The sequence below is a fragment of the Salvelinus namaycush genome, chromosome 13, assembly GCF_016432855.1.
Source record: "Salvelinus namaycush isolate Seneca chromosome 13, SaNama_1.0, whole genome shotgun sequence".
NCBI classification, from domain to species: Eukaryota; Metazoa; Chordata; class Actinopteri; order Salmoniformes; family Salmonidae; genus Salvelinus; species Salvelinus namaycush.
This window is the reverse complement of record NC_052319.1, coordinates 31660207-31681921: the sequence shown is the minus strand read 5'-3', so window position 1 is coordinate 31681921 and position 21715 is coordinate 31660207. Positions and strand designations below refer to the sequence as shown.

The 21715-nt window shown below is 44.8% G+C and overlaps 1 protein-coding gene and 1 pseudogene across 1 annotated transcript; one reads left to right on the top strand and one right to left on the bottom strand.

Annotated features, from left to right (window-relative positions):
* Positions 1–1511: 1511 nt before the first annotated feature.
* On the bottom strand, positions 1512–4536 carry LOC120058090 (zona pellucida sperm-binding protein 3-like). The gene is made up of 10 exons (XM_039006566.1): positions 4527–4536; positions 3931–4127; positions 3692–3810; positions 3500–3603; positions 3206–3383; positions 2856–2973; positions 2431–2522; positions 2260–2351; positions 1816–1965; positions 1512–1648 (listed from the first exon to the last, which is right to left on the bottom strand). Exons 1-10 carry the CDS (start codon positions 4534–4536, stop codon positions 1512–1514), a joined length of 1197 nt encoding a protein of 398 aa, XP_038862494.1.
* Positions 4537–9743: 5207 nt separating this feature from the next.
* The window catches only part of LOC120058089, a 73734-nt pseudogene continuing 61762 nt past the window's right edge, over positions 9744–21715 (top strand).

Below are 21715 nucleotides of genomic sequence, written 5' to 3'. Positions count from 1 at the left end.
AAGTGGATTGGCCTCACAAGCTCACAGAACAGGACGGCCGAGTTCTGAAGCGCATAAAAAGATGGTCTGTCCTCGGTTCATGAAATGGGTTTCCATGCCAAGTGTCGGCTGGAATGGTGTAAAGCTTTGGACTCTGTATTCTCATTGGACTCTGGAGCAGTGGAAACTTGTTCTCTGGAGTGATGAATCACGCTTCACCATCTGGCAGTCCGATGGACAAATCTAGGTTTGGCAGCTGCCAAGACAACTCTACCTGCCCCACTGAATAGTTACAACTGGAGGAATAATGGTCTGGGGCTGTTTTTCATGGTTCGGGCTAGGCCCCTTAGTTCCAGTGAAGGGAAATGTTAACACTACAGCATACAATGACATTCCAGACAATTCTGTGCTTCCAACTTTGTCACAACAGTTTGGGGAAGGCCCTTCCCATTACAGCATGACAATGCCCCCATGCACAAAGCGAGGTCCATACAGAAATGGCTTGTTGAGATGGGTGTGGAAAAACTGGCCTGCAGAGACCTGACCTCAACCCCATCGAATACCATTGGGATGAATATGGAATGCTGACTGCAAGCCAGGCCTAATTGCTCAACCATATTAAATCATGATTTTGGAATTGGATGCTCGATGAGCAACTTTTGGACATGTAGTTATGCTAAAGAGCCATTTGGCAAATTTAATGGAACTCAAATCACAGTAAGGTACTTAATTGTCACCCAGAAATGATTTATTAAATTAGCTGCATTGAACCGTAGATGGTATATGCTGGTTCCCAGATGCTCCTCTTATGAACCACACATGGGACCTGAGAACATGCAGAATTCTGCTCCTTGGTGGATAAATTGTGTCATGACACCATGATGTCAGCATGACTGATACTTGCAGCACAGTAGTCAGTCCAACAGGTGTAAGACTGACCTGGTTGACCGTAATAACTGAAATGACAAGATTGTGGACTCTTAAGCAATGTACTTTGAAGGTAGTCTTTGGTCACCTATGAATAAATTAAGTGAACGCACCCATCACCACGCCTTAACCAGTCAGCGCGGCTGGTCATTTTAATTTGTTTGCTACCCAAATGAGCAATGTTGTGCCAGTGCTAAAGGATTAACAGTAAATTGTGTTTGTTACTGATTAGATCAGTGACATTAATTTGGTTTAAGTTTAGTGTTTGTGCCTTTGAGGCAGCGAGTCCTTCCAAAATACAGCCACAACTCATGGACCGCCATCTGGGATGCTCATTATTCACATTCAATGAAACATGTCAGACAATGGGAAACCAAATGATTCAACCATGAAGTCTAAGATAATTACAAACAACTCCACTGGTACAGCAGGCTAACATCTGTCTCCATCTAGTGGAGGAGTGGCAGCAAGAAGCCCATCATGCATTCTGCTGGCCAGCTGAACATTAAGTCAGTGAACCACCGCCAAGCAAAGACAAAAAATAATTAACACACAGCACCCAGGGAGGTAGAGAAAATGCATTGCTGCCATGTTTATTATTCATTTCAGTTAAAGGTTGTGGGTAAATCACTGGAGTAGGTATTGGGCTTGTTCCTCATGTACAGGACAGTTACCAGAATGCCCACACAGAGAAGGCCCAACACCATCACCAATCCCACCACAACTGCCTCTGCAGAGACACCTAGGATACAAAAGGACTTGGATTTAACGTGATCCAACAATGCGCAAGGCTACATGAAACAATGCGCAAGGCTACATTTAACGTGATCCAACAAGGCTACATGGAACAGTTTATTTTAAGATTAATAACACTCAATTAAGGTAAAGTTTGTGTTGTAGCATAGTTACCTGCTTCAGATGGATCCTCAGCCAACATATGAGAGTGCTGTGCTTCAGCCTGCACTTCCTGCTCTCCAGCATGTACTTCCTGGTCCCAATTCACGTAGGTGTCCTGGATGAAGATTGGCCCCAGCATAGCATCCTCTTCCCACACTACATCTGGAGAGAGAAGAACCCCAGTCACACATAGCTCTTGTATAGGGCTAATTTAGCCATTGAAATCACTTAAACAACTTTTCTCCATATAGGTCAGATTCATTCTAGCACAATTACACTTTTCTTCATCTTCAAGCATTCCCCTGCTCCGATGTTGCATGCATTAACCAATGGTCACGTACCATGTCGTTGGGCACCAGATTGCTATAACATGTTATTTGACATGCAAAATACCTATCCAGGCATTGTAAGACCTGGCATGCATCAGCAGAATCTGAGGGGGAACACAACCCATACCTGTATCAGAGGGCAGACTCCTCCCCTTCCTCTGGCCACAGGAAGTCTGACAGCAGCCACACACCTCATCATCGCCATCAGCTCCTACCCAGCTGGAGAAGAGTGGATTATGACGCTATACCATTGATAGGCCTCTAACAATACCAATGCCAAAGAGAAGCCCATGCATACCGGTTGGATCCTAAAGCAAAGGAGCAGGCCTTGTGCTCCATGTCTAGGGGAGCAGTTGCTACAGAGGCCTTCAGGCTACAGGTGATGTAGATCTATGAGAGATTTCTATTAACTGGTGGAAATTTAATATGGACTCCACACACCATATGCACACATCCCAAGTCAAATACATTCCCTTTGTTTCTGATATTTACATTAACAGTCCTAAGCCGTGCATACATATGGCCCACATTCAAAGCATCTCAGAAGTGCTGAACTACGATGAGTTTGACCTTTGAAACAAAGAATTTAAGAGTAGACCTAATTCTAGATTAGAATTACTTTGAGACACTGAATACAGGCCCAGATTTGGCATGTTTTAAGTAAACGCCATAATGGTATAACCCCATCAAAGGCCTGTCCGCAGCCCAGACAAAGTGACTCACATTGGGGCTGGTCTGCTGCTGGAAGCGGAAGGCCTCTAGCTGGAGGTGGAGTCTGTCCAGCTGAGAGCGGACCAGGAACTGGGAGACAGAGCCTGTCTGCAGGGCATCAGTTACACACCTGGATGGACAAAGGTAGGTTAGGAGGGTAGTGGGACATCCTGGTCCCTCTGATGGTAGCTACTTGCGTTCTACCATAGCTATATATGGATAAGGGGAAACATTAATTTCCTTAGTACAAGAGTGAGGTGTGGAAAGCACTCATTGAGGGGAGTCTAAATTCAAGACAGTTGCAGGAGGGGGGTGAATGCAAATTTAAAGACAATAAGATATACTTTCATATTGGCCCTTACCCATGGTTCTGGATGAAGTCATATATGGGAGTGGAGTTGGTGTCAGGGACCAGGGTGGCCACACAGCTGTCCACAAACACACGCATGGGCACATGGTGATACTGCTGCACAGATGCCACCAGATGAATAATGTCTCCCAGGAAGTAGACATTAGATGACCTCTCATACTTCCAGTCATCTATGAAACATTTTAAAACAGATGCACTCACTGTACAGTAAACAGAGCAGATGTGCATAGATGGATTAACAGTAGGTGTGCTCTATTGAGCCCAGATTGTTCAGAGGATTACCCACCATTCATGAGTGCAAGGGTGAAGGTCAGGGAGTCCTCAGCTACTTTGGTAGCACCATAGGGAAGCCAGGTGGGCCTCAGGGCATTGCTACTCGCATTGAGTCTCCTGGGGGTAGGCAGAGGGTAAGGGATCAGGTTTCCATTGATCATAGTATAATGGTACATTGATTCTGGAACTATAGTACGCCACACACCTCAGATAGTGGCACTCAATGCAGACTGTGGCATCATTGGTCCTGACAATGGAACTGACACCTTCCGGTGTTGGGGTGTAGATCAGGGTGAAGGCATAGACAAGGTAGTCCTCTGTCATCTTACACCCCAAAAAACATTACACCATATTTAAGTAACCTTTATGCAGTGGAAGAAATCACAGTACATGTAGAACCGTATTAAATTACTACCTAGCTATTCCAAACACTGAAGCCCTTACCGTCAGCACACTTCCACAGGCGTGCAGCTCCGACTCAAACAGCAGGACCTGGGCTGAGAGGTCCAACTCCGTGGAGACGCAACCTCCCAGGGAGACATCCTCCGCCTTCACTAGCTGGCCCGTCCCAAACAGGTCCAGTTTGGCCTCCACCCGCACCCTGCTCTCCCCACAGCGGGCCCCCACACTCCTGACAAGCTCTGGAGGGGTCAACACCACCTTCACAACAGACTCGGGATCAGGAGCCCAGGCTGTGACCTGGGGCCTGGCTTGGTCCTGGACTTGCTCCCTAAGCTCAGGTTTAGTTGGTGACACATCATCGTAGCTCAATGAGACAGGTTGTCGAGCAGGCCCTCTCTGTGAGTTCCAATGTGCTTCACAAACCCAGCCCAAACAGAGAAGCACAAATAAATATAGAGATCCTCGCGCCAGCTGCCCCATGATGATGTTGATGACGATGATTATTATTATGACTATGGTCTGCTTTACAGCAACCACAATAAAGACCTCTCTGTACTAAGAACATCTTTTATAGTCACATGACTCCTCCCTGTTTCTCGTTTAGTGAATTGCCTACCAGCTAAGATTATTACACACACCTGTCAGCATTGTTTAAACACACTGATTGGCTCTGTTCTTACACTTTGAAAAAGCCTTAGTATTTTTTCCCTTCCTTGAAGTTATCACTGATTTAACACAATCTAAGATGGTTGAAAACAAGGGTTCCACTACAGCTTTTACCAATCCCGTCATGGGAGATCAGTCATTACTCAAACTTTCAGCACAGATAATATCAGCATCTTTGTCTTTGTAAATGGATTTCAAATGTAACAAGTAAAACATGAAAAATGTATCAATATTCCTATCTTAAAATGTTCCATTCAGTATTTACACCAAGGATGAACCCATGGCTCGTTTTCATAAAATGCACTGGAACACTGTACAATGACCACAAGATGGCAGTAATACCTCCCATTTCCCAACCCAGAGCATCATTGGCGCTTCTGTAATGAAAATGTGTGTGTACATGAAAGTGTTTGTGACATCTGTTCACTCTGTAAACTGCATGGTCTGCGTTATACGAGGGGACCTTTTAAAGGTGCGTTGCATATGTTTCCTTCGTGCTGTTATAAACCCCTGGAGCCTGTGTGCCCCAGTCTGATATCTAACCTTACGCAACACCACTGGTGTAAAGTACTTTAGTAAAAATACTTCAAAGGCACTTAAATATTTAGTATTGCCCATTCACCCTCTGAACGGCATACATACACAATCCATGTCTCAATTGCCCCAAGGCTTAAGCATCCTTCTTTAACCGGTCCCCTCCCCTTCATCTACACAGATCTAAGTGGATTTAACAAGTGACATCAATAAGGGATCATAGCTTTCACCTGGATTCACCTGGTCAGTCTGTCATGGAAGGAGCAGGTGTCCTTAATGTTTTGTAAACTCAGTGTATACCCCCCAGCACAACACATGATATAGGCAACACTCACAATAAACATATCCCCAAGCAAAACATATGACATATATTTGAAGTCGGAAGTTTACATTCACCTTTGCCAAATACATTTAAACTCAGTTTTTCACAATTGCTGACATTTAATCCTAGTAAAAATTCCCTGTTTTAGGTTAGTTAGGATCACCACTTTATTTTAAGAATGTGAAATGTCAGAATAATAGTAGAGAGAATGATTTATTTCAGCTTTAATTTCTTTCATCACATTCCCAGTGGGTCAGAAGTTTACATATACTCAATTAGTATTTGGTAGCATTGCTTGTAAATTGTTTAACTTGGGTCAAACGTTTTGGGTAGCCTTCCACAAGCTTCCCACAATAAGTTGGGTGAATTTTGGCCCATTCCTCCTGACAGAGCTGGTGTAACTGAGTCAGGTTTGTAGGCCTCCTTGCTCGCACACACTTGTTCAGTTTTTGCCCACAAATTTTCTATGGGATTGAGGTCTGGGCTTTGTGATGGCCACTCCAATACTTTGACCCTGTTGTCCTTAAGCCATTTTGCCACAACTTTGTAAGTATGCTTGGGGTCATTGTCCATTTGGAAGACCCATTTGCAACCAAGCTTTAACTTTCTGACTGATGTCTTGAGATGTTGCTTCAATATATCCACATAATTTTCCTTCCTCGTGATGCCATCTATTTTGTGAAGTGCACAAGTCCCTCCTGTAGCAAAGCACACCCACAACATGATGCTTCCACCCCCGCGCTTCACGGTTGGGATGGTGTTCTTCAGCTTGCACGCCTCCCCCTTTTCCTCCAAACATAACAATGGTCATTATGGCCAAACAGTTACATTGTTGTTTCATCAGACCAGAGGATATTTCTCCAAAAAAGTACAATCTTTGTCTCCATGTGCAGTTGCAAACCGTAGTCTGGCATTTTTATGGCGGTTTTGGAGCAGTGGCTTCTTACTTGCTGAGCAGCCTTTCAGGTTATGTCAAAATAGGCCTTGTTTTACTGTGGATATAGATACTTTTGTACCTGTTTCCTCCAGCATCTTCACAAGCTCCTTTGCTGTTGTTCTGGGATTGATTTGCACTTTTCGCACCAAAGTACGTTAATCTCTAGGAGACAGAACGGGTCTCCTTCCTGAGCGTTTTAATGACTCCAACCTAAGTGTATGTAAACTTCCGACTACATCTGTACCTTACCTTCACAACATACTGAGCATAATACATGTACCTTTACAGTGAACTGAGAAACATTCCAGTAAGAGCAACACATGATACACCATCAGCACCCTGAAAACACATCAGCATGGGCCAAACATACACTGAGCAAATATTTAAAACGCAACATATAAAAACTGTTTATTACATGTTTAATGAGCTGAAATAAAAGATCCCAGAAATGTTCCAGACACACAAAAAACTTATTTCTCTATCATGTTGTACACAAATACACACAAGTGTCGCAAATCAAGAAGCTAATTAAACAGCATGATCATTACACAGGTGCACCTTGTGCTGGGGACAATAAAAGGCCACACTAAAATGTGCTGTTTTGTCACACAACATAATGCCACAGATGTCTCAAGTTTTGAGGGAGCGTGCAATTGGCACACTGACTGTAGGAATGTCCACCAGAGCTTTTGCCAGAGAATTTAATGTAAATTTATTTACCATAAACCACATCCAACGTTGCTTCAGAGAATTTGGCAGTATGCCCAACCAGTCTCACAACAGCAGACCTCGTGTATGGCGATGTGTGGGCGAACGGTTTGCTGATGTCAACATTGTGAACAGAGTGCTCCATGGTGGAGGTGGGTTATGGTATGGGCAGGCATAAGCTACAGACAACAAACACAATAACATTTTATCGATGGCAATTTGAATGCATAGAGACACGGTGAGCAGATCCTGAGGCCCATTGTTGTGCCAGTCATCCACTGCCATCACCTCATGTTTCAGCATGCTAATGCACAGCCCCATATCTCAAGAATCTGTACTGAATTCCTGGAAGCTGAAAAGTCCTAGTTGCATACTCACCAGACATGTCACTCCCTGAGCATGTTTGGGATGCTCTGGATTGATGTATGGCAGCATGTTCCAGTTTCCGCCAATATCCAGAAACTTTGCCCAGCCACAGGCCATAATCAAGGTATCAACTCTACGCAAAGAGATGTGTCATGCTGCATGAGGCAAATAGGGGTCACACCAGATACTGACTGGTTTTCTGATCCACGCCCCTACCATTTTTTAAAGGTATCTGTGACCAACAGATGCATATCTGCATTCCCAGTCATGTGCAATCCATAGACTAGGGCCTAATGAATTCATTTCAATTGACTGAGTTCCTTATATGAACTGTAACTCAGTAAAATCTTTGAAATTGTTGCATGTTGTGTTTATATTTTTGTTCAGTCTATATCTTCACACTGGACTGCTACCATCTTGCAATGCCCTGTACCAGTCCACACATACCACACACAAAAAGACTCCCCAAAAAAGCACGTCTGTACTGACGTCAAGCAAACTTAGAAATAGAGATAGAGAGAATGGCGTGACAAACCAAACCCATATGTCTCACTCATGTTCTGGCTCATTCTGTGTTTACATGCATGCATACCCAAATGCTAATGAGTAGCAGTTGTTCCTTAGTACCCCCATGGAAACAGGGTTAGTGTGTGTGTGTCCAGATGTAGGCCTGCCCAGGCTTTGTTGTCTTTTCCGTGTTGGTCAGAGTTCCTTTTCATGAGACCGCATCCCGTGAGTCAGTTTAACCGCAGAGAGACCACTGCCTGGAGAGGGGACCTATAACAACATTACAGGAGCAACACAGCAGAGTAAAGTGCACAACTACTCAATCACATCTGCACATAGGGTTGCACAACTACAGGTTATTTACCACAGTTACCAGTATTTTCAGTAATTTTGGTAATTATCAGGTAAACTATGGTAACTTTGGTCATTTATACTTGAATAACACTTTTTTTCTTCATATAAAGTATTACTTTTTTATGTGTCCATAATGTCCATGTGTTGTTAGTAGATCGACCATATGGTTTAAGAGAAAAAAGCCTAATTAATGATTAAAGCATAATCAACAATGGTATTAACTTTGCAACTCCTCCAACTATTTACTTTTCACAACTTTGCACTTTCGTGCCAAAACATTTACAACAAAGACAGATTGACATAGCTAGAAAAATAAATATGGTGTTCACTAAACTGATAGGTTATCCTAAATATAACCTTTTATAGCCTTGTCATTATATTTTCTATTTTAAAATCAGATTGTTTTATATTTTGTACATGTGGTAAATCCACACAGGGTCACTGATAATTAGACACCTGTGATAATCTGGGAGGAAAAAGGCCACTAGATGTCATGTTATAAATTACATACAATCCTTGAAAGTTTACTGCTAAGCTTCGGATGTTATCAAAAATATACCATCCCTTTAGAAACCTATCTGCACCTATAGCGAACACACACACACACACACACACACACACACACACACACACACACACACACACACACACACACACACACACACACACACACACACACACACACACACACAAAACACCCTGATGCCAGCATGAAAATACTCTAAGCTCACACACAGATGCACACACCTGCACATGTACACATATACGAAAACCCAGGGATATAGTTTGGTTGGCCAAGGTCAGTCGTTCCACACTGTCTGCACCATAGGATACAAATATTGTCCAGAATAGCTTCAACAATGCTTGGCATGCTTCACAGGCAATAAGGAACACTGTCCAAAACTGTGATAAGGGGGGATATTCTCAATTGGAAAAAAGTCTGTCCTCTCCTAGACTTGTCCGTCCTCCTCTCACCCGAGATCTGGAAACCGATAAGTGGTCGAGGAGAGTGTCAATTTGTTAGTAGGCGAACAGAAGAGTGCCCTCCTCTCCTCGATAGCCTCCTTCTGCCGAGGAAGCTGTAGTGTATGGAAGTGCATGGAAGGGTTTTGAAATCCACCACACCCCCCTTTGAATCAGCTGTTGTTTTCTCTTATAGTAGAAAAACATGGACAGATTTCAAAACCATGTGCTACATATCTTTTATCTATAAAATGTCTGGCGGAATCAGCTAAAAGTCGCACAAGCCCATTTGAGCTTCTCCAGGGGAGAGGGAGAGAAAAATGACAGATTGATTGATTAATTGACAGATGATTAGCTTGATTGCTGATTGACAGGCAGCTGTGTGAGAGGGTATGTTCGGTCCAAAGAGCATTACAAAAGCAGCAGTCTCAGCCAATTTTCAGTCACAGTCAGTTTCCTCTCCAAGCCACCTTTATCCTTAGTGCAACACTATACAAAATGGGTGAGTGATGTGTAACAGTCCTAAATGTTTGTGTGTGCCATTTTCATCTCATTTTTTTGATCTTCTGTTGCAGCTGATAAGAAGGTTCTGATCGTGTACGCCCACCAGAGTACTGGGTTGTTTAACGCTGCAGCCAAAGACACGGCTGAGACAGTTCTGACTACTCAGGGCTGTAAGGTGGAGGTGTCTGACCTCTATGCCATGAAGTTTAAAGCCTCTGCTACTGCTGAAGACATCACTGGTAACAGACTGAACAATGTGTTGCTTAATTGCAGTAGTGAATAATCTGTAAGCTTGAGTGCCTGTTAAATGCTTAATAAGGTCATAACTCTTTTCTGTGGGCAAGTGCTTTTTATTCTCACTTCTGGTATTCTTTACCAGGGGAGGTGAAGGATGCTGAGCACTTCCAGTATGGAGAGGAGACTCTCTGCTGATATCACTGAGGAACACCGCAAACTCTCTGACGCGGAGGTTGTCATATTCCAGGTGATCTGCTGTAGTATTGTCTAGTGATTTAGGAAAATTGACTAAATCAGCTTGAGCCTAGAACTTATTTTAAGTGTAGACCCTTCAGCGCTTTACTTTTTGGATGGTGGCTGAAATGCACCCATTCATGGTACTGGTTGACTAGTGTCTCCCATATCTCAGTTCCCCATGTACTGGTTCACTGTCCTGCTGTCATGAAGGGCTAGATGGACCGGGTGCTCACACTAGGATTTGCCTACACCTCAGAAAATAGGTACAGCCAGGGCATCAAGGTAAGGAATGCAATCCCATAATCACTGTTGAAAGCCAAATGCAGCTGTTAAACTGGAAATTATTTTGTCTAAGTACCTCATTAACAGTATTGCAACAATAATGGTCTTTTAGCAATTTACAGCCAGGGCATTTTCAAGTTAAGGTATGCAATCCCTTAAAATCCCAATGCAGGTCTGTTGTCATTTCTGGTTAACAATTAAGGCACTAGTGTTTCATTAAAAAAAAAAAAAAGGTAAAAAAAAGAATTGCTTTTTAGCAACTTTCTCAAGCAAGAATTTTGCTACCACAGTGGAGGGGAAACTAGGCTGGGGAACTTGTTTAGTCTAACTAGTTTAGTCTAACCAGTTTACTGCCGGGTTTGATGTCACTGGCAAGCATCTACTCCAATGCAAAGCCTGCTGATTAGAAGGCCATGTGTAGATGGAATTGTCAACCAGCAATGATCAGGAATGACTCTGATCACACTGTTTCATCAGCTGTTATACAATATGAAACAGGAGAAATGTACAGCAATGGGCCTTGAATAAACTTCAAATGGTTGGTTTTGCCATTCTCCTTCATGGTTCCCTTTCTGTTGTCCCTCAATGTCTCACCTCGTTTCCCTACAGGAAAAGCCATGCTCTTTTTCACCATGGATCCCAGGGTCTGTTCATTGCCAATGGAGACATGATTGTCACCTTGTGGCCACTGCAGGTATGTTAGGCTTGGCTGACACTACCAGCATGTAGACTGCTGTACTGCAATGAGCTTCTGCGTTCATCTGTTATCCCGACTGGATGTCTGCTTTTATTATAAGTATTTGACTTACAGGTTGCCATTGCTAATTGGCCAATTATTTCAGTTGGCTATATCAATTAATGTTTTATCTACTTGAGCAGCGTTATTGAATAATTTAATTGCCTCCCTATAGAACGGCATCATGCACTAGGTTCCAGGTTCTGGCTCCACCCCACATACCCTCTGAGGCTCGAAAGCATGCTGGAGGCATGGCGCACATGGCTGCAAGGGCTTCTGGGTGAAATACAGCGTACCTTCACCCCACTCAGACAGCTTTGATGGTGGGTGGGGCTTCCAGCTCAGAGGATGTCCAGCAGAAACTCACAGCCAATGAGTTTGGCATTCTGTTGCAATCCACTTGGGCATGCCCCTCCCACCAACAGCATGCTCAAAGCTAGTGTGTGAAGGACACTTGAGGAATGTCATGTTCTTCTCTGTACATGCTGTTTATGCTCTAAATCACAAATTGGTTTCCTTAAACCTAATGGTTTTCACTTTAACAATTGTGACATTAAAGGGGACAAACTCTTGTATTTAGAACACCAGTCAACTAAATCGCCGTATTGGCAGTGTTGCATCACTGGCAAACATTTTTGGAACTCCCACAAATGGCACAATCAAGTATGAGTTGCTCAGTCTGAGAATAAGTTTTAAACATTAGTTAGGGATCCAATAAAACTACTGAAGCCGTTCATGTGGAGCCTATCGTTGCCCCAGCTCAGAGTTATGCAGCCTGAAACACCTCAGCTAGAGAGTCGGCGTAGTGGTGACAATCTGGAATGAGTGATGCTGCTACCAGATAAAGGCTAGGGAGTACACAATTGTGGTGACACATGACAAAATCCTGGTGGCTGTACTACATCAGTCAGTTAGCTGTTTGGATGGAGATGTATTACTAATCTTTAAGGACTTCCTGGCAAAAGAGGTTACTTGACCAGTCAGCAGCCGGTATGCCAGTAAAATAATTGAACATATTTTGACAATTGTTGAAAGCTAACAGTGGGTAGGTGCTCTACATACAATGGTAACTAATGTTTATCGCAAGCGCAACGGTGACGCAGTCCCCTTTTGATAAGAGGACCAGAGTACATAAATCGTGATGCTGTCTGAGATTTGAAATCTCATTTTAAACAATGGGATGTGCTCATAAATACATTGCTTTAGTTTTGGTGTCAGACTAACTTTTCTTAGTATTTTGTTTGCGTAGCATACAGGCTGGCTGGTGTCTTATTGCCAGTTCACCCTATGGGCACAAGGGAGAATTGGACGAGGTGTATAGCGTGTCATCCCTGCGTGTTGTCTCAAGGCAGCATACCCAGAAACAAGTGGCATTTACATAGGGTTTGAGTTTGCATAAAACCAGTTAATTTAGTAAATCTAGCCTGCTGTAATTTAAGACATGCCTGTGCTTTATGTAAAAATATGAGTTAGCTTGTAACAGGTTCAAGCATAACCAGCAACTTGCTTTGAGAACTTCTTTCAACGCGCACTAACCCTGTTCCCAAGAAAGTGAAGGTAACTGAGCTAAATGACTATCGCCCCGAAGCACTCACTTCCGTCATTATGAAGTGCTTTGAGAGACTAGTCAAGGACCATATCACCTCCACCCTACCTGACACCCTAGACCCACTCCAATTTGCTTACCGCCCCAATAGGTCCACAGACAATGCAATCGCAATCACACTGCCCTAACCCATCTGGACAAGAGGAATACCTCTTGTCCAGGAATACCTCTTGTCCAGATGATCCAAGATGGCGTAGGCGTGTTTCGTTTCGTCCTCTCGTGTACTTTTGTATTTTTTTGTATATATTTTATTTTTTTCCCTTTTTTTTTTTTTTTTATTAATTTGATTATACCTTCCGGTTACCTACCTCACCCAATGTGATACGGAATCGCTATTATTTTCTAACTTTGGAACACATTCAAGAACCCCCAGTAGCTTACAAGCTATTTAGTCATTTTTAGCCACTCATTTTTAGCCACTGCTAGCAGCTTTTACCTTCTGCACAGACACCAGCCCTGTTATTAGCCTGGATATTATTTACCAGCATCGGACTGTCTCTCCACAACAACGCCGGATTCCTGCCGTAATCCCTGAGCCACTACTTCTGATCCTCACAGCTAGCTTGCAGCTAGCGCCACTGCCACGAAGCTAGCACCAGTTAGCAAACAAAATTCTACAATACCTCTTTCGCCATCTGGCTTGGATTCTCTGTCGACACGGCGCCCCGCCGCACCACCACGTCTGGTCTGCCGACAAATACCCCATCCGCTGTGCCCTCAACCGGCCTCCGTCTGAGCAGACCCCCTCCGTCTGAGCAGTCCACCCCCGGGCTACTAACTTTAAACGCCGCGTGCTAGCGTAGTGGCGGCTTCCCTGCTCCATCTACGGCTGCCCCCTGGACACTATGATCACTTGGCTACATAGCTGATGCCTGCTGGACTGTCCATTAATTCACGGTACTCCATTCTGTTTATTTGTGTTTTATCTGTCGGCTCTGTGTGTAGTTAATCCGACCCTCTCTGCCTAGTCATCGCCATTTTACCTGCTGTTGCTGTGTTAGCTGACTAGCTGCTGTTATCTCACCTGTTTTAGCTAGCTCTCCCAATCAAGACCTGCAATCACTTTATGCCTTACTGTATGTCTCTCTCAAATATCAATATGCCTTGTATACTGTTGTTCAGGCTAGTTATCATTGTTTTGGTTTGCAATGGAGCCCGTAGTTCCACTCCCCGTACCTCTGATACCTCCTTTGTCCCACCTCCCACACATGCGGTGAACTCACCCATTGTGACCAGCATGTCCAGAGATACAACCTCTCTTATCGTCACCCAGTGCCTGGGCTTGCCTCTGCTGTACCTGTGCCCCACCATACCCCTGTCTGCACATTATGCCCAGAATCTATTCTACCACGCCCATAAATCTGCTCCTTTTATTCCTTGTCCCCAACGCTCTAGGCGACCAGTTTTGGTAGCCTTTAGCCGCACCCTCATCCTACTACTCCTCTGTTCCTCGGGTGATGTGGAGGTAAACCCAGGCCCTGCATGTCCCCAGGCACCCTCATTTGTTAACTTCTGTGATCGAAAAAGCCTTGGTCTCATGCATGTCAACATCAGAAGCCTCCTCCCTAAGTTTGTCTTACTCACCGCTTTAGCACACTCTGCCAACCCTGATGTCCTTGCCGTGTCTGAATCCTGGCTTAGGAAGGCCACCAAAAATTCTGAGATTTCCATACCCAACTATAACACTTTCCGTCAAGATAGAACTGCCAAAGGGGGAGTAGTTAGCCTGCAAAGTTCTGTCATACTTTCCAGGTCTATGCCCAAACAGTTCGAACTTCTAATTTTAAAAATTAATCTCTCCAGAAATAAGTCTCTCACTGTTGCCGCCTGCTACCAACCCCCCTCAGCTCCCAGCTGTGCCCTGGACACCATCTGTGAATTGATCGCCCCCCCATCTAGCTTCAGAGTTTGTTCTGTTAGGTGACCTAAACTGGGATATGCTTAACACCCCGGCAGTCCTACAATCTAAGCTAGATGCCCTCAATCTCACACAAATCATCAAGGAACCCACCAGGTACAACCCTAAATCTGTAAACATGGGCACCCTAATAGACATTATCCTGACCAACTTGCCCTCCAAATACACCTCTGCTGTCTTCAATCAAGATCTCAGCGATCATTGCCTGTATCCGCTACGGGTCCGCGGTCAAACGACCACCCCTCATCACTGTCAAACGCTCCCTAAAACACTTCTGCGAGCAGGCCTTTCTAATCGACCTGGCCCGGGTACCCTGGAAGGATATTGACCTCATCCCGTCAGTTGAGGATGCCTGGTCATTCTTTAAAAGTAACTTCCTCACCATCTTAGATAAGCATGCCCCGTTCAAAAAACGCAGAACCAAGAACAGATATAGCCCTTGGTTCACTCCAGACCTGACTGCCCTCGACCAGCACAAAAACATCCTGTGGCGAACTGCAATAGCATCGAATAGTCCCCGCGATATGCAACTGTTCAGGGAAGTCAGGAACCAATACACGCAGTCAGTCAGGAAAGCAAAGGCCAGCTTTTTCAAGCAGAAATTTGCATCCTGTAGCTCTAACTCCAAAAAGTTCTGGGATACTGTAAAGTCCATGGCGAACAAGAGCAACTCCTCCCAGCTGCCCACTGCACTGAGGCTAGGTAACACGGTCACCACCGATAAATCCGTGATAATCGAAAACTTCAACAAGCATTTCTCAACGGCTGGCCATGCCTTCCTCCTGGCGACTCCAACCTTGGCCAACAGCTCCGCCCCCCCCCCCGCTGCTACTCGCCCAAGCCTCCCTAGCTTCTCCTTTACCCAAATGCAGATGTTCTGAAAGAGCTGCAAAACCTGGACCCATACAAATCTGCTGGGCTTGACAATCTGGACCCCCTATTTCTGAAACTGTCTGCCGCTATTGTCGCACCCCCTATTACCAGCCTGTTCAACCTCTCCTTCGTATCATCTGAGATCCCCAAGGATTGGAAAGCTGCTGCGGTCATCCCCCTCTTCAAAGGGGGAGACACCCTGGACCCAAACTGTTACAGACCTATATCCATCCTGCCCTGCCTATCTAAGGTCTTCGAAAGCCAAGTCAACAAACAGCTCACTGACCATCTTGAATCCCACCGTACCTTCTCCGCTGTGCAATCCGGTTTCCGAGCCGGTCACGGGTGCACCTCAGCCACGCTCAAGGTACTAAACGATATCATAACCGCCATTGATAAAAGACAGTACTGTGCAGCCGTCTTCATCGACCTGGCCAAGGCTTTCGACTCTGTCAATCACCATATTCTTATCGGCAGACTCAGTAGCCTCGGTTTTTCTAATGACTGCCTTGCCTGGTTCACCAACTACTTTGCAGACAGAGTTCAGTGTCAAATCGGAGGGCATGTTGTCCGGTCCTCTGGCAGTCTCTATGGGGTACCACAGGGTTCAATTCTCGGGCCGACTCTTTTCTCTGTATATATCAATGATGTTGCTCTTGCTGAGGGCGATTCCCTGATCCACCTCTACGCAGACGACACCATTCTGTATACTTCTGGCCCTTCCTTGGACACTGTGCTATCTAACCTCCAAACGAGCTTCAATGCCATACAACACTCCTTCCTTGGCCTCCAACTGCTCTTAAACGCTAGTAAAACCAAATGCATGCTTTTCAACCGTTCGCTGCCTGCACCCGCACGCCCGACTAGCATCACCACCCTGGACGGTTCCGACCTAGAATATGTGGACATCTATAAGTACCTAGGTGTCTGGCTAGACTGTAAACTCTCCTTCCAGACTCATATCAAACATCTCCAATCCAAAATCAAATCGAGAGTCGGCTTTCTATTTCGCAACAAAGCCTCCTTCACTCACGCCGCCAAACATACCCTTGTAAAATTGACTATCCTACCGATCCTCGACTTCGGCGATGTCATCTACAAAATAGCTTCCAATACTCTACTCAGCAAACTGGATGCAGTTTATCACAGTGCCATCCGTTTTGTTACTAAAGCACCTTATACGACCCACCACTGCGACCTGTATGCCCTAGTCGGCTGGCCCTCGCTACATGTTCGTCGTCAGACCCACTGGCTCCAGGTCATCTACAAGGCTATGCTAGGTAAAGTGCCGCCTTATCTCAGCTCACTAGTCACGATGGCTACACCCACCCGTAGCACGCGCTCCAGCAGGTGTATCTCACTGATCATCCCTAAAGCCAAAACCTCATTTGGCCGCCTTTCCTTCCAGTTCTCTGCTGCCTGCGACTGGAACGAATTGCAAAAATCTCTGAAGTTGGAGACTTATCTCCCTCAACAACTTTAAACATCTGCTATCTGAGCAGCTAACAGATCGCTGCAGCTGTACATAGTCCATCGGTATATAGCCCACCCAATTTACCTACCTCACCCCCATACTGCTTTTATTTATTTACTTTTCTGCTCTTTTGCACACCAGTATCTCTACTTGCACATGATCATCTGATGATTTATCACTCCAGTGTTAATCTGCTAAATTGTAATTATTCGATTTATTGCCTACCTCATGCCTTTTGCACACATTGTATATAGATTCTCTTTTTTTCTACCATGTTATTGACTTGTTTATTGTTTACTCCATGTGTAACTCTGTGTTGTCTGTTCACACTGCTATGCTTTATCTTGGCCAGGTCGCAGTTGCAAATGAGAACTTGTTCTCAACTAGCCTACCTGGTTAAATAAAGGTGAAATAAAAATAAAGTAAAACCATGTGAGAATGCTGTTCACCGACTACAGCTCAACATTTAACACCATAGTACTCTCCAAACTCAGCATTAAGCTCAAGACCCTGGGTCTCGACCCTGCCCTGTGCAACTGGGTCCTGGACTTCCTGACGGGCCGCCCCCAGGTGGTGAGGGTAGGTAACAACATCTCCACCCCGCTGATCCTCAACACTGTGGACCCACAAGGGTGTGTTCTCAGCCCTCTCCTGTACTCCCTGTTCACCCATGACTGCGTGGCCATGCATGCCTCCAACTCAATCATTAAGTTTGCGGACGACACTAAAGTGGTAGGCTTGATTACCAACGACGGCCTACAGGGAGGAGGTGAGGGCCCTCGGAGTGTGGTGTCAAGAAAATAACCTCAACATCCAATGTCAACAAAACAAAGAAGATGATCGTGGACTTCAGGAAACAGCAGAGGGAGCAGCCCCCTATCCACATTGACGGGACAGTAGTGGAGAAGGTGGAAAGTTTTAAGTTCCTCGGCGTACACATCACGGACAAACTGAAATGGCCCACCCACAGACAGCGCTGCAGCGTGGTGAAGAAGGTGAAGAAGTACGGCAACTGCTCCGCCCACAACCGTACGGCTCTCCAGAGGGTAGTGAGGTCTGCACAACGCATCACCGGGGGCAAACTACCTGCCCTCCAGGACACCTACACCACCCGATGTCACAGGAAGGCCAAAAAGATCATCAAGGACAACAACCACACGAGTCACTGCCTGTTCACCCCGCTATCATCCAGAAGGCGAGGTCAGTACAGGTGCATCAAAGCAGGGACCGAGAGAAGCTGTTTTTCAGTCTCTCAAGGCCATCAGACTGTTAAACAGCCACCACTAACATTCATAAAATTGCAATACAATATTTTAAGTTACCACAGCAGCTTAAATCAAGAACAATATCAAATAAAAACCAGAAAGTCTGGTTGCTGCTGCCAACATACTGACTCAAATCTCTAGCCACTTTAATAATAAATTGATGTAATAAATGTATCACATGCCACTTTATGTCATGTTTACATACCCTACATTACTCATCTCATATGTATATACTGTACTCTATACCATCTACTGCATCTTGCCTATGCTGAACGGCCATCACTCATTCATATATATATATATATATTTTTTTAATCCCATTTTCTCCCCAATTTTCGTGGTATCCAATCGCTAGTAATTACTATCTTGTCTCATCGCTACAACTCCCGTACGGGCTCGGGAGAGACGAAGGTCGAAAGCCATGCGTCCTCCGAAGCACAACCCAACCAAGCCGCACTGCTTCTTAACACAGCGCGCCTCCAACCCGGAAGCCAGCCGCACCAATGTGTCGGAGGAAACACCGTGTACCTGGCCCCCTTGGTTAGCGTGCACTGCGCCCGGCCCGCCACAGGAGTCGCTGGAGCGCGATGAGACAAGGATATCCCTACCGGCCAAACCCTCCCTAACCCAGACGACGCTATGCCAATTGTGCGTCGCCCCACGGACCTCCCGGTCGCGGCCGGCTGCGACAGAGCCTGGGCGCGAACCCAGAGACTCTGGTGGCGCAGTTAGCACTGCGATGCAGTGCCCTAGACCACTGCGCCACCCGGGAGGCCCTCATTCATATATTTTGATGTACATATTCTGATTCATTCCTTCACACTTGTGTGTATAAGGTAGTTGTTGTGAAATTGTTAGATTACTTGTTAGATATTACTACATGGTCGGAACCAGAAGCACAAGCATTTCACTACACTCGCATTAATATCTGCTAACCATGTGTATGTGACAAATAAAATTTGATTTGTCCCTGTTGCTAGAGTAGTGACTTCAACTAGCTTTGGCTTCCATCTATTGGAATGGTAACTACTAGTTGGCAGAATCAAAATTCACTTTTAATAATATGCCATTTAGCAGATGCCCTTATTCAAAGTGACCTGGCTACATGGTAGTTGAAACAGATCATAGAAACAAGATTACAAAAATAGATAGTAAATTACAGGGTTTTTAATGTGTTTTTACAAGTTCCAATGAAACAAAAGGATTCACATGAAAGGCTTGTGATTGCATGTCTTTGCCTTTGAGGCAATCAGCAGCGGTGACATCCATTTTTTGCACTTATAAATTAATGATAAGTAACCATTGATTCAAGATTCAAACTTACAAATGCCTCATGAATTTAGTTCAACAGTCGTACCCGATCAGAACCCCAAATATAAGCTTGTTTTACTCCGTTTGTAAAACACAATACAGCCTCAAATCATGGTTTAAAACCATCATTTTGATATCATGGATTGCTAGTCTTTGCATATATAGCTCTATGAATTTGAGTGGTTACATTTCTCCAGCCCCATCCTAGCAACTTTTTACTGAAAGAGGAGCAGTGAGGACACTTATTGTTTCTACTACTGATAGCCACTTTAAGGAGTTGCAGATTAAATACACACCAATGTTAGATACTACAACAATGTCACATCACTCAGTGAATATGCAGCACAGCAAACAATCAAATGTATTTTACAAAGCCCTTTTTGCGTCAAAATAATAACCTCAGTGGTTATAGAGGGTTCAACACCTCAGGAACAAATCTGTTGGCTTTTCATAGCTGAGCCTTCATAGGTTGAGACAGCAGGTCAGGGACAAGGTAGCACACCCGTTGAAACAGGTTGAAATCCACTCCGATTCCCTTTATGGATGTGTGTGTATCTTTGAATTCCTTGTTTAATGGCCTGCACCTCCTCCATTTTTGGAACACCAGCCCGCTCCCCCAAAGTGACTGCTACTCTCTCTCTTTGGGCACTCAGGAGAGTCCACTGGGATGGTCCTAGAGCCAGATATGTTACACAAATCAAGGTTCTGATTTTACTATAAAACATATGACAGTACCTCTGGCTTCCCGATGGCCAGGTGTCACAGTTCATACTCATGCCAGATATCAGCATGTGAGTCCCTCAAGTGCACCCTCACACTTGGATGCCTGTCAGTGGCCAGGGTTTCAATACTGTACCCACGGGCCTGTTAGTAATAATGGTTTTATTATTATTATTATAACCTGAAGGTACCTACATCCTCTTCATATTTCCACCAAATACATACTTACAACCCTTAGGCCAGCTACAAAATATAGGTTAGGCTATAGCTTACTTCAATGTGTTGCAGGCCTCTCTAATCCCTCCCTCTCCAACCAGTAGCTGTTCTTCACTTCGGTTACATGTCTCCTGGGCGAGGATCAGGTGGGAAGCAGTGTCCAGGATGGTGTTAGAGCCAAAGGAGGCACAATGCACGTGTGAATAGCCAGGCCGTCTCCAGATACGATCAGTGGACTGTCACCAATTGTAGACAGAATGGTCTCTGTGTGCTGGGTCCACATGTGGATAACCTCTGGCACAATGTAGATGCGCTGTTGTTTTGCCAACTGTCGCAGCGTCATGGACCCCAGGCTGAGGAGGTGACATGACTCTACAAATATGGAGTGGGAGCTGCCAGTAAGGAAGACCGCTAATGGCACCACTAGTGGCCCACACCACACTGTCTCCATGGTGATGGCAAAACCATTTATTTTGATTTATGACAACTGCTCGACATCCTGGCTCATGGCAGACATTGAACAACTCCTTCAGCTTGCTATCAATAACTATGTATTTCAGATCTTGCACACACTCTTCGATAGTAAACTCAGCAAAAAAAGAAACGTCCCTTTTTCAGGACCCTGTCTTTCAAAGATAATTCGTAAAAATACAAATAACTTCACAGATCTTCATTTTAAAGGGTTTAAACCTGTTAACCATGCTTGTTCAATGAACCATAAACAATTAATGAACATGCACCTGTGGAACGGTCAATAAGACACTAACAGCTTACAGACGGTAGGCAATTAAAGGTCACAGTAATTAAAACTTATGACACTAAAGAGGCCTTTCTACTGACTCTGAAAAACACCAAAAGAAAGATGCCCAGGGTCCCTGCTCATCTGCGTGAACATGCCTTAGGCATGCTGCAAGGAGGCATGAGGACTGCAGATGTGGCCAGGGCAATATATTGCAATGTCCGTACTGTGAGACACCTAAGACAGCGCTACAGGGAGACAGGACAGACTGCTGATCATCATCGCAGTGGTAGACCACGTGTAACAACACCTGCACAGGATCGGTACATCCGAACATCACACCTGTGGGACA

Excerpts from the sequence above, each read along its gene's own strand:
- LOC120058090 (XM_039006566.1), bottom strand. Across the intron at positions 3,811-3,930 it reads CCTGTGGAAGTGTGCTGACG|ATGACAGAGGACTACCTTGT; the intron begins GTAAGGGCTTCA and ends TTGGGGTGTAAG. Across the intron at positions 2,523-2,855 it reads AGCAGCAGACCAGCCCCAAT|ATCTACATCACCTGTAGCCT; the intron begins GTGAGTCACTTT and ends AATCTCTCATAG.